General features: G+C 44.4%; 1 protein-coding gene across 1 annotated transcript in view; it reads left to right on the top strand.

The window, feature by feature from the left end:
• The window catches only part of LOC137323402 (protein FAM237A-like), a 38,706-nt gene extending 22,218 nt beyond the window's left edge, over positions 1-16,488 (top strand). Inside the window, exons 2-3 of the mRNA XM_067986881.1 lie at positions 8,971-9,380; positions 16,167-16,488. Of these exons, the coding sequence (XP_067842982.1) occupies positions 8,981-9,380; positions 16,167-16,318 (552 nt within the window). The 5' untranslated portion in view covers positions 8,971-8,980 and the 3' untranslated portion in view covers positions 16,319-16,488. The remainder of the gene's footprint in view (positions 1-8,970; positions 9,381-16,166) is intronic.
• Positions 16,489-17,389: the final 901 nt, after the last annotated feature.

Below are 17,389 nucleotides of genomic sequence, written 5' to 3'. Positions count from 1 at the left end.
TCAACATGGTTTTGTGAAAGGGAAATCGTGTTTGACAAATCTAGTAAGACTTTTTTGAGGATGTAACTAGCAGGGTAGATAAAGGGGAACCAGTGGATGTAGTATATATGGATTTTCAAAAGGCATTTGATAAGGTGCCACACAAAAGGTTGTTACACAATAAAAGGGTTCATGGGATTGGGGGTAATATATTAGAATGGATAGAGGAATGGTTAAAGGACAGAAAACAGAGAGTAGGAATAAACAGGTTATTTTCAGGTTGGCAGGCTGTAACTAGTGGGGTGCCGCAAGGATCAGTGCTTGGGCCTCAGCTATTTACAATCTATATTAATGACTTAGATGAAGGGGCCAAATGTAATGTATCCAAGTTTGCTGATGATACAAAGCTAAGTGGGAAAGTAAGTTGTGAGGAGGACACAGAGCCTGCAAAGGGACATAGACAAGTTAAGTGAGTGGGCAAGGTGGTGACAGATGGAGTATAATTTGGGGAAATGTGAGGTTATTCACTTTGGAAGGAAGAATAGAAAAACAGAATATTTTACAAATGATGAGAAACTATTAAATGTTAGTGTTCAGAGGGATTTGGGTGTCCTTGTATATGAAACACAGAAAGTGACATGCAGGTACAGCAAGCAATTAGGAAGGCAAATGGTATGTTGGCCTTTATTGCAAGGAGGTTGGAGTATAAGAGTAAGGAAGTCTTGCTGCAATTGTATAGGGCTTTGGTGAGACCAGACCTGGAGTACTGAGTACAGTTTTGGTCTCCTTACCTAAGGAAGGATAAGAGGCGGTGCAACAAAGGTTCACTAAATTGATTCCTGGGATGAGAGGGTTGTCCAATGAGGAGAGGTTGAGTAGAATGGGCCTATACTCTCTGGAGTTTAGAAGAATGAGGGGTGATCTCATTGAAACATAGAAGATTCTGAGAGAGCTTGACAGGGTAGATGCTGTAAGGCTGTTTCCCCTGGCTGAAGAGTCTAGAACTGCAGGTCATAGTCTCAGGATAAGGGGTCGGCCACTTAGAACCAAGATGAGGAGAAATTTCTTTGCTTAGAGGGTTGTGAATATTTGGAATTCTCTACCCCAGAGGGCTGCGGATGCTTAGTCATTGAATATATTCAAGACTGAGATTGATAGATTTTTGGACTCTAAGGGAATCAAGGGATTTGGGGATCAGACGGGAAAGTGGAGTTGAGGTCAAAGATCAGCCATCATCTGATTGAATGGTGGAGCAGGCTCAAGGGGCCATGTAGCCTACTCCTGTTCCTATTTCTTATGCCCTAGGACTGGACGATTGCAAATGTTACAACCGTATTCAAAAATGGGGAGAGGGATAAACCTGGTAACTACAGGCCAGTCAGTCTAACATCAGTGATGGAAAAACTACTAGAGACTATTGTCAAGGAAAAAATTAATTCTCACTTGGAGAGGCATGGGTTAATAAGGGACAGCCAGCATGGATTTGTTAAAGGCAAATTGTGTCTGACTAACCTGATTGGTTTCTTTGATGGAGTAACAGAGAGGGTTGATGAAGGTAGTGCAATAGATGTTGGATTTATGGACTTTCAAAAGGCATTTGATAAAGTACCACATTACAGACTTAATCGGAAAATAGAAGCACATGGGACTAAAGGGATGGTGGTAACTTGGGTACATAATTGGCTAAGGGATAAGAGGCAGAGAGTATTGTTTTTCTGACTGGAGAGAAGTTTGCAGTGGGGTCCCCCAGGGGTCAGTATTAGGATCACTGCTTTTCTTGTTATATGTAAATGACCTGGACTTCGGTATATGGAGGACAATTTCAAAGTTTGCAGATGATACAAAACTTGGCAATGTAGTAAATAGTGAGGATAGTAACAGACTTCACAAGGACATAAATGGACTGGTGAAATGGGCAGATACATGGCAGGTGAAATTTAATGCAGATAATTGTGAAGTGATGCACTTTGGGAGGAACATCATGGAGAGGCAGTATAATCTAAATGGCACTATTTTGAGGGGGGTGCAAGAGCAGAGGGACCTGGGGGTGCATATTCACAAATCTTTGAAGGTGACAGGGCAAGTTGATAAGGCGGTTAAGAAAGCATATGGGATACTTGGCATTGTAAATAGGGGCATTGAATACAGAAACAAGGAAGTCATACTAAACCGTAACAAATCACTGATTAGGCCTCAGCTGGAGTATTGTGTGCAATTCTGGGCACCACACTTTAGGAAAGATGTCAAGGCCTTGAAGATGGTACATAGGAGGTTTACTGGGGTGATACCAGGGATGAGGGACTTTAGTTATGTGGAGAATTTGGAGAAGCTGGAATTGTTCTCTTTAGAGCAGAGAACGTTAACGGGAGTCCTGTTCGAGGTATTCAAAATGATGAGGGGTTTTGATAGAGCGAGTAGGCAGAAACCGTTTCCTCTGGCAAGTGGGTCAGTAACCAGAGGTCATAGATTCAAAACAATTGGCAAAAGAACTAGAAGGGAAATGAGGAGAAATATTTTCACACAGAGGGCCGTTAAGATCTGGAACGCACGACCTGAAAGCGTAGTGGGAGCAGATTCCAGAGGAACTTTCAAAAGGCAATTGGACATGTACTTGAAGAGGACTAATTTGCAGGGTTATGGGAAAAAGCTGGGGTATGGGATTAAATTGCACAGCTCTGTCAAAGAGCCGAAACAGGCACGAGAGGCCAAATGGCCTCCTTCTGTGCTGTAAGATTCTATAGAATCATAGAAGTTTACAACATGGAAACAGGCCCTTCGGCCCAACATGTCCATGTCGCCCAGTTTATACCACTAAGCTAGTCCCAATTGCCTGCACTTGGCCCATATCCCTCTATACCCATCTTACCCATGGAACTGTCCAAATGCTTTTTAAAAGACAAAATTGTACCCGCCTCTACTACTGCCTCTGGCAGCTCGTTCCAGACACTCACCACCCTTTGAGTGAAAAAATTGCCCCTCTGGACCCTTTTGTATCTCTCCCCTCTCACCTTAAATCTATGCCCCCTCGTTATAGACTCCCCTACCTTTGGGAAAAGATTTTGACTATCTACCTTATCTATGCCCCTCATTATTTTATAGACTTCTATAAGATCACCCCTAAACCTCCTATTCTCCAGGGAAAAAAGTCTCAGTCTATCCAACCTCTCCCTATAAGTCAAACCATCAAGTCCCGGTAGCATCCTAGTAAATCTTTTCTGCACTCTTTCTAGTTTAATAATATCCTTTCTATAATAGGGTGACCAGAACTGTACACAGTATTCCAAGTGTGGCCTTACTAATGTCTTGTACAACTTCAACAAGACATCCCAACTCCTGTATTCAATGTTCTGACCAATGAAACCAAGCATGCCAAATGCCTTCTTCACCACCCTATCCACCTGTGACTCCACTTTCAAGGAGCTATGAACCTGTACTCCTAGATCTCTTTGTTCTATAACTCTCCCCAACGCCCTACCATTAACGGAGTAGGTCCTGGCCCGATTCGATCTCCCAAAATGCATCACCTCACATTTATCTAAATTAAACTCCATCTGCCATTCATCCGCCCACTGGCCCAATTTATCAAGATCCCGTTGCAATCCTAGATAACCTTCTTCACTGTCCACAATGCCACCAATCTTGGTGTCATCTGCAAACTTACTAACCATGCCTCCTAAATTCTCATCCAAATCATTAATATAAATAACAAATAACAGCGGACCCAGCACCGATCCCTGAGGCACACCGCTGGTCACAGGCCTCCAGTTTGAAACACAACCCTCTACAACCACCCTCTGTCTTCTGTCGTCAATCCAATTTTGTATCCAATTGGCTACCTCACCTTGGATCCCGTGAGATTTAACCTTATGTAACAACCTACCATGCGGTACCTTGTCAAAGGCTTTGCTAAAGTCCATGTAGACCACGTCTACTGCACAGCCCTCATCTATCTTCTTGGTTACCCCTTCAAAAAACTCAATCAAATTCGTGAGACATGATTTTCCTCTCACAAAACCATGCTGACTGTTCCTAATCAGTCCCTGCCTCTCCAAATGCCTGTAGATCCTGTCCCTCAGAATACCCTCTAACAACTTACCCACTACAGATGTCAGGCTCACCGGTCTGTAGTTCCCAGGCTTTTCCCTGTCGCCCTTCTTAAACAAAGGCACAACATTTGCTACCCTCCAATCTTCAGGCACCTCACCTGTAGTTGTCGATGATTCAAATTCTATGATTCTATTACCATTGAAGGGACTGATCTATAACCTGCAGCGGTGCTGAAAACATTAATTTCTGCTCAGTAGTGGCAGGAGACGGTGTCAATAAATGTAAATATATGATGAGTCATTTATGGCACCAGGTCTGATATTGAATTGGACATTGTGAGTGACTTATGTAGGCCTGTCACCCAAAAGCAGGATGAAACTCATCAATAATTCACTTACTGTCATGTATTATACTCAGTGTTAAAAGTGATTCAGCCTTGGCTCAGTTAGTAGCACTCTTGCTCCTTGAATTAGAAGGTTGTGGGTTCAAGTCCCACTCCAGAGACAGTAGCACAAAATCTAGGCTGACACTCGGAGTGCTGCTCTGTCAGAGGTGCTGGCTTTTGGATGAGAGGGTAAACCAAGGCCCTCTCTGCCCTCTTAGGTGGATGTAAATGATCCTTTGGCACTATTTGAAGAAGAGCCGGGGAGTTCTCCCAATGTCCTGGTCAATATTTATCACTGAAACAGATTATCTGCTCATTATCTCATTATCTCATTGCTATTTGTGAGACCTTGCTGTGCACAAATTGGCTGTCACATTTCCTACATTACTACAGTGATGGCACTTCAAAAAAGCACTTAATTGTTTGTAAAGAGCTTTGGGTGTCCTGAAGTCGTGAAAGATGCTATATGAATGCAAGTTTTTTTTTGTTATATATCCCAACGTCCTACTAGGTTTTAAATTGTCCTATTGCATTGTCTAAACATTGAAAGTGCTCAGGCTACTATTGCACCTAAGGGCATTTTGAAGTCTTCCTGTGCTAATTCAGCAACTTTCATTGTATAGTTATGGTCAATATTGTTTTGTCCAATGAACACTATTTTCCATTTTATTTGCCCTTTCTTTAACCAGTTGCATAACTGATCATATTGTTCTGCAAACCTTTGGCTGCTTCTGTCCCTATTGGTCTCCCTATTTTAGTGCCATCGGAAAATTTGGCAAACTGATATTTGGTTTTGATAACCAGGTTATCATTGTAGATTAGAAACAGCAGAAGTTCAAGCACTGTCCCCCCAAGTCACCCCTGGAAGTGTAACTCAACATGAGTCAGCAACTTCAAGGGAAGACAAATGCATCTCCAAGGTCAGGTGACAAGTCACTGGGACAACAGGAAAGTAAGCTGGTGTCAATAGTGGGTGAGGGTAAAACTGGAGAGCAAAGCAAGGTAACATAGGAACGTTACCCTCGTGCCTGCTCCGCCATTTGATAAGATCATGGCTGATCTGTGATCTAACTCCATATACCTGCCTTTGGCCCATATCCCTTAATACCTTTGATTGCCAAAAAGCTATCTATCTCAGATTTAAATTTAGCAATTGAGCTAGTATCAATTGCCGTTAGCAATCGCTTCTTCGACAGCACCTCCCAAACCCGTGACCTCCACCACCTAGAAGGACAACTGCAGCAGGTGCATGGGAACACCATCACTTCCAAGCTCCCCTCCAAGTCACACACCATCCCAACTTGGACATATATCGCCGTTCCTTCATCGTCGCTGGGTCAAAATCATGGGACTCTCTACCTAACAGCAGTGTGGGAGAACCTTCACCACATGGACTGCAGCGGTTCAAGAAGAAGGCTCACCACCACCTTCTCAAGGGCAACTAGGGATGGGCAATAAATGCTGCCTTGCTAGTGATACCCATATTCCAAGAATTCATTAAAAAAAAATCCAGCCAGTGTATTCTGAAGCCACCGCTATCAACCCCACAAACGCCATTGTTGGACTGTTCATCTGACGTAAAGTCGTATCTGAGCTGGAATTTCCTCCAAATTAACTCTAGTAAAACTGAAGCCACGTTGCTCAGCATCCCCCCCCCCCCACCATATGCTCCGCACGCTATCTCCAATGTGATCCCCCTTGCAGCCGCATCTCAGATTGAGCCCAACAATGTGCATCCTCTGTGTCATGTTTGGCCTTGAGCTGGGGTATGACCCCATATCCAATGGGTCGCCTAACACTGCCTGTTTTCACTTTCACAGCATCAGCTGACCCTTGCCTCACCTCTGCCACTTCTGAAACCCTAATCAACGTCTTTGTACCTCCAGGCTCCAACTCTCTCCTCGCTGACCTCTCGAGTTCCAGCCTTCCATAAACTTCAAATTGTCTAAAACTCCATTGTCCACATCCTGTCCTGCACTAACTCCTCCTTGCCCATCATTTCTTTTCTCCCAAAGCATTAACTTCAAAATCATTATCTTCATCCCTCCACAGCCCTTCCCCTTCCTACCTTGCAACCTCCTACAACCCTTTGTGTCAGCACGTGCTCTTCCTCCTTTATAACCTCCCACCTTCAGTAGCAGAACCTTCAATCATCTTGGCCCCACACATTGGAACTCTTTCCCTAAACCCATCCACCTTGATAGCTCTTCCCCACCCCCCTCCCCCCGCCACCTTCAAAAGCCTCCTCAAAGCTTAGCTCTTTGATGATTCCTTTGGTCTTCTCCCCTAATTCTTTTTCCTGCTACTGCTACATGTCCTATTTCAACAACAGCAACAACTTGCATTTATGTAGGGCCTATCACATAATAAAACGTCCCAAAGCGCTTCACAGGAGCGATTATCAGACAAAAATTGACACTGAGCCACGTACAGAGATATTAGGACAGGTGCTCAAAAGCTTGGTCAAAGAGGTAGGTTTTAAGGAGCAACTTAAAGGAGGAGAGAGAGGCAGAGAGATTTAGGGAGGGAATTCCAGAGCTTCGGGCCTAGCCAACTGAAGGCACGGTTGCCAATGGAGGGGCGAAGGAAATTGGGGACGTGCAAGAGGCCAGAATTGGAGGAACGCAGCGTCCTGGGAGAGATGTAGGGCTGGAGGGGGTTACAGAGATAGGGAGGGATGAGGCCATTAAGGGATTTGAACACAAGGATGAGAATTTTAAATTCAAGGTGTTGCCAGACCGGGAGCTAATGTGGATCAGCGAGCACAGGGGTGATGGGTGAATGGGACTTGGCGCGAGTTAGGATACGGGCAGCAGAGCTTTGGATGAGCTGAAGTTTACAGAGGAAGATGAGAGCTGGTCAGGACAGCATTGGAATAGTAGAGTCTGGAAGACTTTCTTTTTCTCTGTTAATAAAAGCACTATACGATTGCAAATTATGTGGCTGGTTAAATCTCAGATCGTGAAGACCTGTCATAGAACACTCTCTGTTAAAAGTAACTGTTAAAAATTGATTTGTAATGGACTCCAAATTATACTGAGCAATGTCTTCCCCTCAGCTGCTGTCTGTGACTCATAAGTAGTTAGGGCTTGCCCTCTGAGATGAGTCTGTTGTTACACTGCTTCAAGAGAGACAGCATTATCATTAGACTGTTACAACACAGCACAGGAGCACACATCCCACCAGAGAATAGTAGGAATCCTTCTTATGCACCAGATTTTTTCAGAAAACGACAACAATAACTTGCATTTTTACAGCGCCTTTGATGTAGTAAAATGTCCCAAGGCACTTCACAGGAGTGTTATCAAACAGAATTTGTTTTCCAGGGTTTGGGCATTGAATGAGGGCAGGATCAGGCTCGTTTGTGACGCTGTCCCCCCATCATTGCTGAACAGCCAGTTGACATTCCTTATTTAGGCTAACGCGGGGAATGAATGGTTGAACAATGTACTGCAGAGTAGTCAGTGCGTGTGGAGAATAGGATGAGAAATTGGGGGAAAAAATGGTAAAGTAATATTCATCAACAACAACTTGCATTTATATAGCACCTTTAACGTAGTAAAACATCCCAGGGCACTTCACAGGAGCGTTATCAAACAAAATTTGACACTGAGCCACATAAGGAGATATTAGGACAGGTGACCAAAAGCTTCGTCAAAGAGGTAGGTTTTAAGGAGCGTTTTAAGGAGAGAGAGGTGGAGAGGTTTAAGGAGGGAATTCCAGAGCTTTGGGCCTAGGCAGCTGAAGGCACAGCCACCAATGGTGAAGCGATAAAAATCGGGGATGCGCAAGAGGCCAGAATTGGGGGAACGCAGAGACCTCAAAAATAATATTCATTAGGTAAAGTAATATTCATCAGTGGGTAACATTCCCAGTATAAAGGGAGGTGTAATGTTGATCATCATAGTATCATAGTAGGTACAGCACAAGAGGAGGCCATTCGGCCCATCGTGCCTGTGCTGGCTCTTTGAAAGAGCTATTCAATTAGTCCCATTCCCCTGCTCTTTCCCCATAGTCCTGTAATTTTTTTCCATTCAAATATTTATACAATTCTCTTTTGAGTTACTATTGAATCTGCTTCCACCATCCTTTCAGGCAGTGCATTCCAGATCATAACAGCACGCTGCGTAAAAATATGTTTCCTCATGTTTCCTCTGGCTCTTTTGTCAATCACCTTAAATCTATGTCCTCTGGTTACCGACCCTCCTGCCAGTTGAAACAGTTTCACCTTATTTACTCTGTCAAAACACTTCATGATTTTGAACACCTCTATTAAATCTCTCCTCAACCTTCTCTGTTCTAAGGAGAATAATCCCAGCTTCTCCAGTCTCTCCACATAACTGAAGTTCCTCATCCCTGGTACCATTCCAGTAAATCTCTTCTGCACCTTCTCTAAGTCCTTGACATCCTTCCTAAAGTGTGTGCCCAGAATTTAGAGGGTGATGTTCCCAGTATGAAGGAGGTGTACTGTCAATTGGCAACAATCAATGGATAAGAAACGTTGATAAATTTACTCATTCCCTTGTGATTAAACTCTTGTATCCCTGTTTCTTTTACAGAACGAGTAAGATGGGCCTCACAAGTAAAAGGAGGCTGGTCTGGAACCACAGTTTGATGGGCACACTGTTTCTAGTGGGCTTGCTGTTCCCACCCCTATACTCCTGTCATGGACAAATTGATCCCCTGGCTCTGGGTCGGGCGGACCCTCAATGTTGGGAATCCTCCTCCGCCCTTCTCCTTGAAATGAGGAAACCCCGTATAGCGGACACTGTCAGCGGCTTCTGGGACTTCATGATCTACCTTAAGTCGTCGGATGAGTCCAAACACGCTGTCCTCTTCTGGGTGCTGGCACAGCTCTTCTGGGACATCTATGTGGACTGTATGATATCTCGAACCCATGGGTTGGGGCGAAGACGATTCATTGAAGATGACCAGGAACTAACAGCTCTACACGCTCAGATCTCAGGCAGTATGTCTTCAGTCATCATCTACACACAGTCTTGCTGTCCATTCATTCACCAGTCCTCTCGTTCTATTAACCCTCTCCTTCCCTGTCCTGAAGATGCTGGTTTGATGAGAAAATGGTTCCACGGGCAACTAACAGCCTTCTGGCATCTTGCCAATGTAGTCATTCTCGTGGGTGAACAACATCATCCACTTGCATCTTTGACGTAGTAAAATATCCTAAGGCGCTTCACAGGAGTGTAATCAGACAAAATTTGACACCGTGCTAAAGGAGTCATTAGGACAGGTGACCAAAAGCTTGGTCAAAGAGGTAGGTTTTAAGTAGAGTCTTAAAGGAGGAGAGCAAGGCGGAGAGGTTAGGGAGTGAATTCCAGAGCTTAGGGTCGAGATGGCTGGAGGCATAGCCGCCAATGATGGGGCGAAGGGAGTGGGGGATGGACAAGAGGCCAGAGTTGGAGGAACGCAGAGTTCTCAGAGGGTTGAAGGGTTGGAGGAGGTTACAGAGATAGGATGGGACGTGGCCATAGAGAGTATCAAACATGCAGGCAGCTGCAGCCAAGCACACCTGAATGTTTCAGCAAGGATAGTTGGATAGCAGTCGGCAGCGGGAATTGTTTCTGACTTCTCTCCTTGCTAGGACCAATTGCACATGCGGTCGCGACTCTGACTGAGGTCGGCTACCTTAGCACAGACTTATAATCAAACTCAGGACCCTCTGGGTGTTGGCATCACCCACTAGGCCAACAGGGACCAGGTCTCTGCTTAACTTTTATAAGCATTTGTCGCCTGTTTTCTTCAGCAGATGAATGCGTTGTATGTTGAGTTATTAGGCTCTGGGTGATAATCTGGCAGGGTGCATCGCCCACTCGTTTTGTAGATCCCGTCCAATTTTTATTCCATTGCAGAACGAAAAACGAGCATGTTCTACCACGGGCAGGCAATCCGCTGCAGCAGATTTCTGCGCAGGTGGAGAAGCTGAAAATGTACCTCGGTGTCCTTGGGTCAGACCTCCAAGTTCTTACTGTTGTCCAGGGGGCCTTCTTATTATAAGATATTAAGGGGAACGGATAGGGTGGATAGAGAGAAACTATTTCCGCTGGTTGGGGATTCTAGGAGTAGGGGGCACAGTCTAAAAATTAGAGCCAGACCTTTCAGGAGCGAGATTAGAAAACACTTCTACACACAAAGGGTTGTAGAAGTTTGGAACTCTCTTCCGCAAACGGCAATTGATACTAGCTCAATTGCTAAATTTAAATGTGAGATAGATAGCTTTTTGGCAACCAAAGGTATTAAGGGATATGGGCCAAAGGCAGGTATATGGAGCTAGATCACAGATCAGCCATGATCTTATCAAATGGTGGAGCAGGCACGAGGGGCTGAATGGCCTACTCCTGTTCCTGTGTTCTTGAAAGTGTGCGTTTGTAGATGTAGAGTGAGGCTAGCATTAGGGTGTACAGTGCACAATTTCAAAATTTGCAGATGACACAAAACTTGGAAGGGTAGTGAACATTGAGGAGGATAGTCATAGACTTCAAGCTTCAAGAGGATATAGACAGGCTGGTGGAACGGGCGGACATGTGGCAGATTAAATTTAAAGCAGAAAAATGCGAAGTGATACATTTTGCTAGGAAGAACGAGGAGAGGCAATATAAACTAGAGGGCACAATTCTAAAAGGGGTACAGGAACAGAGAGATCTGGGAGTATATGTGCACAAATCGTTGAAGGTGGCAGGGCAGGTTGAGAAAGTGGTTAAAAAAGCATACAGGATCCTGGGCTTTATAAATAGAGGCTTAGAGTACAAAGGCAAGGAAGTCATGATGAACCTTTATGAAACACTGGTTCGGCCACAATTGGAGTAGTGTGTTCAGTACTGGGCACCGCACTTTAGGAAAGATATGAAGGCCTTAGAGTGGGAGCAGAAGAGATTTACTAGAATGATTCCAGGGATGAGGGACTTTAGTTACGTGGATAGACTGGAGAAGCTGGGGTTGTTCCCCTTGGAACAGAGAAGGTTGTGGGGAGATTTGATGGAGGTATTCAAAATCATGAATGGTCTAGATAGTGTAGATAGAGAGAAACTGTTCCCATTGGCGGAAGGGTCAAGAACCAGAGGGCATGGATTTAAGGTGACTGGCAAAAGAACCAAAGGTGATATGAGGAAAAACATTTTTACACAGTGAGTGGTTATGATCTGGAATGCACTGCCTGAGTGGGCAGTGGAGGCAGTTTCAATCATGGCCTTCAAAAGGGAATTGGATAAGTACTTGAAAGGAAAAAATTTGCAGGGCTACGGGGATAGGCCGGATTGCTCTTGCATAGAGCCGGCGTGGACTCGATGGGCCAAATGGCCTCCTTCCGTGCTGTAATCTTTCTATGACTCTATGTTTGGTTGTCATGTTCTTCACATAGAGCTTGGTGATAATGGCTCTTGAGGCTCACACGTGAAGAATGGCTACTTGGGTCAGGTAGCAGGATGGCACTGGACCCTGTAGAACTGTTCCCCAGCAAGAGTCAGTGCCTGAAGGAGAAAAAATAGGAAGATAACTGGAGAAGAAAAAAACAGCCTCATCAGAGCTATTAACACACAAGCAATAGGGGTTCAAGAGCACTTGGAATAGCAGAAAGTCAACAGTGAGGATTTAGGGGATGCCGGACCAGCAGAAAGACTAGCAGTATGAGGTTGAGAGACTGGGACAGTAGAAAGACTAGAAGTAGGGCTTTCAGAGAGGCTGGATTAGCAGAAAGGCTAGAAGTAGGGGTTGAGAGACTGAAATAGCAGTAAGACTAGAAGTAGAGGTTTAAGAGAGTCTGGAGTAGCAGTAAGACTAGAAGTAAGGGTTTGAGGGAGACTGGAATTGTAGTCTAGCCTAGCAAAAGACTTGTAGTAGCATGATATTAGTGCTGATGGTTATGGTATGTTGGGAGTATACCAGTGTCCTTGGAATGGGAGGGGGTTAATTTTAGATTTTTACAATTGGAGACTGAAGTATTGTGGGTTGGATTTTGAGAGGGTGATAAACCACCCATAACATTAGCTGCAGGCTGTAAATAGCCATCTAGGTACCAGGCTGTTTTCCCTTCAGCAGTCACTCAAATTTTGTTTAAATGAGGGTGGGGCAGTGATATATACCAGGCTGTCCTGATTTGCTGTGTTATATCAAAGCACACTCCAAGTCGCTTTTGATTCCATTAGAACCATAGAACAGATACAGCACAGAAGGGGGCCATTCGGCCCATCATGTCCGTGCCAGCTCAAAGAGCAACCAGGTGCCCATTCTAATCCCACCTTCCAGCACCCGGTCCGTAGCCCTGCAGCTTACAGCACTTTAGGTGCAGGTCCAGGTACTTTTTAAAAGAGTTGAGGGTCCCTGCCTCTACCACCAATTCAGGCAGCGAATTCCATACACCCACCACCCTCTGGGTAAAAAGATTTTCCTCATGTCGCCTCTAATCCTTCCGCCAATCAGCTTAAATCTATGTTCTCTATTTCTTGAACTCTCCGCTAGGGGAAACAGGTACTTCCTGTCTACTCTATCTGGGCCCCTCATAATTTTGTACACCTCAATCAAGTCACCCCTCAGCCTCCTCTGCTCCAAGGAAAACAACCCCAGCCTATCCAATCTCTCCTCGTAGCTACAATTTTCAAGCCCTGGCAACATTCTTGTAAATCTTCTCTGCACTCTCTCCAGAGCAATTACGTCCTTTCTGTAATGTGGTGACCAGAACTGTGCACAATACTCCAGCTGTGGCTTTACCAGCGTTTTATACAGTTCCATCATTACATCCCAGCTTTTGTATTCTGTACCTCGGCTAATAACGGAGAGCATTCTGTATGCCATCTTCACAACCTTATCTACCTGTACTGCCACCTTCAGGGACCTGTGCACATGCACTCCAAGGTCTCTCACTTCCTCTACCCTTCTCAATATATTCCCGTTTACTCCGTATTCCCTTTTACTGTTTGCCCTCCCTAAGTGCATTACCTCACACTTCTCCGGGTTGAACTCCATTTGCCACTTTTCCGCCCACTCCACCAACCCATTGATATCTTCTTGGAGTCTACAGCTATCCTCTTCACTATCAACTACACGGCCAATTTTTGTGTCGTCTGCAAATTTGCCAATTATGCCCCCTACATTCAAGTCCAAGTCATTATAATATAAACCACAAACAGCAAGGGACCCAATACTGAGCCCTGTAGCACACCACTGGAAACAGATTTCCATTCGCAAAGACATCCATCGACTTTTACCCTTTGTTTCCTGTTACTGAGCCAATTTTGGATCCAATTCGCCACATTTCCCTGTATCCCATGGGCTTTTATCTTTCTGACCAGTCTGCCATGTGGGACCTTGTCAAATGCCTTACTAAAATCCATGTAGACAACATCCACTGCACTACCCTCATCAATCCTCCTTGTCACTTCCTCAAGAATTTAATCAGATTTGTAAGACATGACCTTCCATGAACAAATCCATGCTGACTATCCCTGATTAAACCATGTCTTTCCAAGTGACAGTTTATCCTATCTCTCAGTATTGATTCTAATAGTTTGCCCACCACCGAGGTAAGACTGACGGCCTATAATTGTTCGGCCTTTCCCTCGTACCCTTTTTAAACAATGGTACAACGTTTGCAGTCTTCCAGTCCTCCGGTACCTTGCCTGTATCTACTGAGGATTGGAAAATGATCCTCAGAGCATCCGTATTACCTCCCTGGCTTCCTTCAATAGCCTAGGAAACATTCCCTCCGGCCCTGGTGACTTATCAACTTTCAAGGATTCCAGTCTCTCTAGTACTTCCTCTCTCGTAATGTTTACCTTATCCAATATTTCACACCTCTCCTCTTTAACTACTACGTCCGGATCATCCCTTTCCTTTGTGAATTCTTGCTGGTTATAGATTTGAACTGTTAACTCAAGAGGAACCCTGGTGCAGACTTCAATTTATTTTTCAAGTGTTCAGATCTGTGGTCTGCAGATTAGAGTACAGGGACCATTGGGATTATCAGAAGGTCTGAAAAAAGAAAACAAAATTTTGAATTGTTGACTGAATTGTGCTCAAGTCCCACTCCAGAGACTTGAGCACTAAATCCAGGCTGACACTCCCAGTGCAGCGCTGAGGGAGTGCTGCATTGTCGGACGTGCCTTTCACGACCGTAGGATGTTCCAAAGCACTTTACAACCAATGAAGTGCTTTTTTAAAAAAAAGTGTAGTCACTGTTGTAATGTAGGAAACGCGGCAGCCAATTTGCACACAACAAGGTCCCACAAACAGCAATGTGATAATGACCAGATCAATCTGTTTTAGTGATGTTCGTTGAGGGATAAATATTGGCCAGGACACTGGGGAGAACTCCTCTGCTCGAAATAGTGCCGTGGGATCTTTTACGTCCACCTTGAGCGGGCAGACGGGGCCTCGGTTTAACATCTCATCCAAAAGACGGCACCTCCAACAGTGCAACACTCCCTCATTGCTGCACTAGGAGTGCCAGCCTAGATTTTATGCTCAGGTCTCTGCAGTGGGATTGTAGCCATAACCTTCTGACTCCGAGGCGTGTGTGCTATCAATGAGCCATGACTGACCACCAACACTGGTCGGTCCTATAAATGGGCTCAGCCGCCTTCCCTATCCAGCTCTGACGTGGGTGTCTGTATCGGAAGCATTAACCTACCTTTGCTCAAGCTGTTAGGAGCTTGATGTAATTGCATGCCTCTTGATCCATTCTCATTCTTTCTGTTAATGAGTGCTGTAAGTACATTATAACTGACCCTAGGGCTGTCATCATCCGCTGTAGTTGGAGTTGCACATTTTCTTTTAAACTGTAATCTAGATGGCTGATTTGCACATCAGTGCTCCAGGCTTAATACGCTTGTAAGGCAATTTACGAAATCGAGGCCTCTTTGGAATTTCAATTCATAAGTGTTTGTAAAAAGTTAACTGTAGCTGGAAATTAATAGCAGCCACACATTCCTTCTTTCAAGATATGGTCTAAGCTGACATTTCAGTGCAGTGCTGAGGTAGCACTCGTGCCTCTGAGTCAGAAGGTTGTAGGTTCAAGTCCCACTCCAGGGACTTGAGCCCATAATCCAGCATTCCCTCAGTGCAGTACTGAGGGAATGCTGCATTGTCGGAGGTGCCGTCTTTCAGATGAGATGTTAAATTGAGGCCCCGTTTGCCCTCTCAAGGTGGACGTAACAGATCCCATGATGCTATTTTGAAGAAGACCAGGGCAGTTCCAGAGCAGAGGAGTTCTCCCCAGTGTCCTGGCCAATATTTATCCCTCAACCAACATCACTAAAACAGATTATTTGGTGATTATTATATTGTTGTTTGTGAGACTTTGCTGTGTGCAAATTGGCTGCTGCGTTTCCTTCATTACAACAATGACTACACTTCAAATGTACTTAATTGGCTGTAAAGCACGTTGGGACGTCCTGAGGACGTGAAAGGCGCTATATAAATGCAAGTCTTTTTTTGTATTAGCATTCACTAGGAATGGGCAATAAATGCAGCCTTGCCAGCACTGCCCATATCCTGAGATCAAATAAACATACCAGTTCTGATGTGTCGATTTAATGTGCTGGAAATACACCAAACTTTACTTGGTGTCTCTGCCCAGACTGTGGTGTTGCATGTTATTCCAAATGTAACTGCATTAACATGGAGCGTATGCAAAAAAAAACTAAATATGGTCCACAGTGTCACATATTGTGTGCTGGAACGTGCAACCCAAGGTATCGGGCCTTTGCAAAAAGTAATAATGACGGGATTTATGCTTTCTTCTCAGGGTCCTTCGTAGACGGTCAAAAGGTGAATGATCCCAAAGAAAAAGAATTTGTCCAAGACTGGGTTGGTATCCAGGTGTACAGGAGTGGCCCTGGCATCATGCAGAGCAGAATAGCAAAAAACATGGGATTCAAAAGAGCCTCCACCATATAAATGTTCATGCTGCACAGTGTCTTTTTGTACCTTTGTTTTTTTTAAGTTCAGTAATAAACATGACAATTGAAATATCTGTGTGGAATTTTCCCCTTCCCAAAAACAAACAATTGTTTTTCATTTACATACTTGACTCACTGAATGGGAATCTATTGTTTGGAAAAAGTCTTCGAACTGTGATGTGATACTAATTTTATTTTGTACATAAATAAATTTTAACAATGCTGCATTTAAGTGCTTACTTAAATCTAATTGTCTGTGGCTGCTCTCATTTTAAGTAGTTGGAGGGAAAGATTTTTTAATTACATCTAACAATGCGTGTCAGTGGTTTAGATAACACCGTTTCATGGTTATCCAACATTAAATAAAATGAGGAAGATGAAGGACTCTGAAAAGGTTGGGTCGGTCTATAGCTGTGGCTCAGTGGTAGCACTCTCACCTCCGACTTAGAAGGTGGGTTTAAGTCTCGCTCCAGGGACTTGAGCACAAATTCCTAGCTGATGTTGCTGTTTGTGGGACTTTGCTATGGGCAAATTGGCTGCTGCGTTTCCCACATTACAACAGTGTCTACACTTCAAAAGTACTTCATTGGCTGTAAAGTGCTTTGGGAAGTTATGAAAGGTACTATGATCTTTCTTTCTAAAGGTCCTGTGTGTGAGAGCATGGGTAACCAAACTAGGGAATACAATTTTATCTTGGCCCCATGGGTAGTCATCTGGCAGTGGATTTCCCACCTGTTATAGCACCTGCCCGATTTTCAACTGAAATCAATGGAACGAGCAGCTACTGTAATGGGTGGCTGCTCCGAAAATTTACGACTAGGAGTCTGGGCCTACTGATTTTCACATATCTCAGGTTGTGGGGACTAACGGTGTTGTGATTTAGAATTGAATCACCTTTGATGGAACAGCACTACAAGAGCCCCTTCCTGAATCTCCAGGTCACGAAATACAAACAGGACAAACCAGCCAATAAGGAACATACGTGGGCCGGGTGCCCTGAGAAGCTCACAAGATCCAGGCAGCTCACTCCTATTTGCACTTATGCTTCTTATTTGCTCGGTTTGTTCTG

Source organism: Heptranchias perlo, chromosome 7, assembly GCF_035084215.1.
Source record: "Heptranchias perlo isolate sHepPer1 chromosome 7, sHepPer1.hap1, whole genome shotgun sequence".
Taxonomy (NCBI): Eukaryota; Metazoa; Chordata; class Chondrichthyes; order Hexanchiformes; family Hexanchidae; genus Heptranchias; species Heptranchias perlo.
Note: the sequence above shows the minus strand (reverse complement) of the source record. Positions and strands in the feature narration are given on the sequence as shown.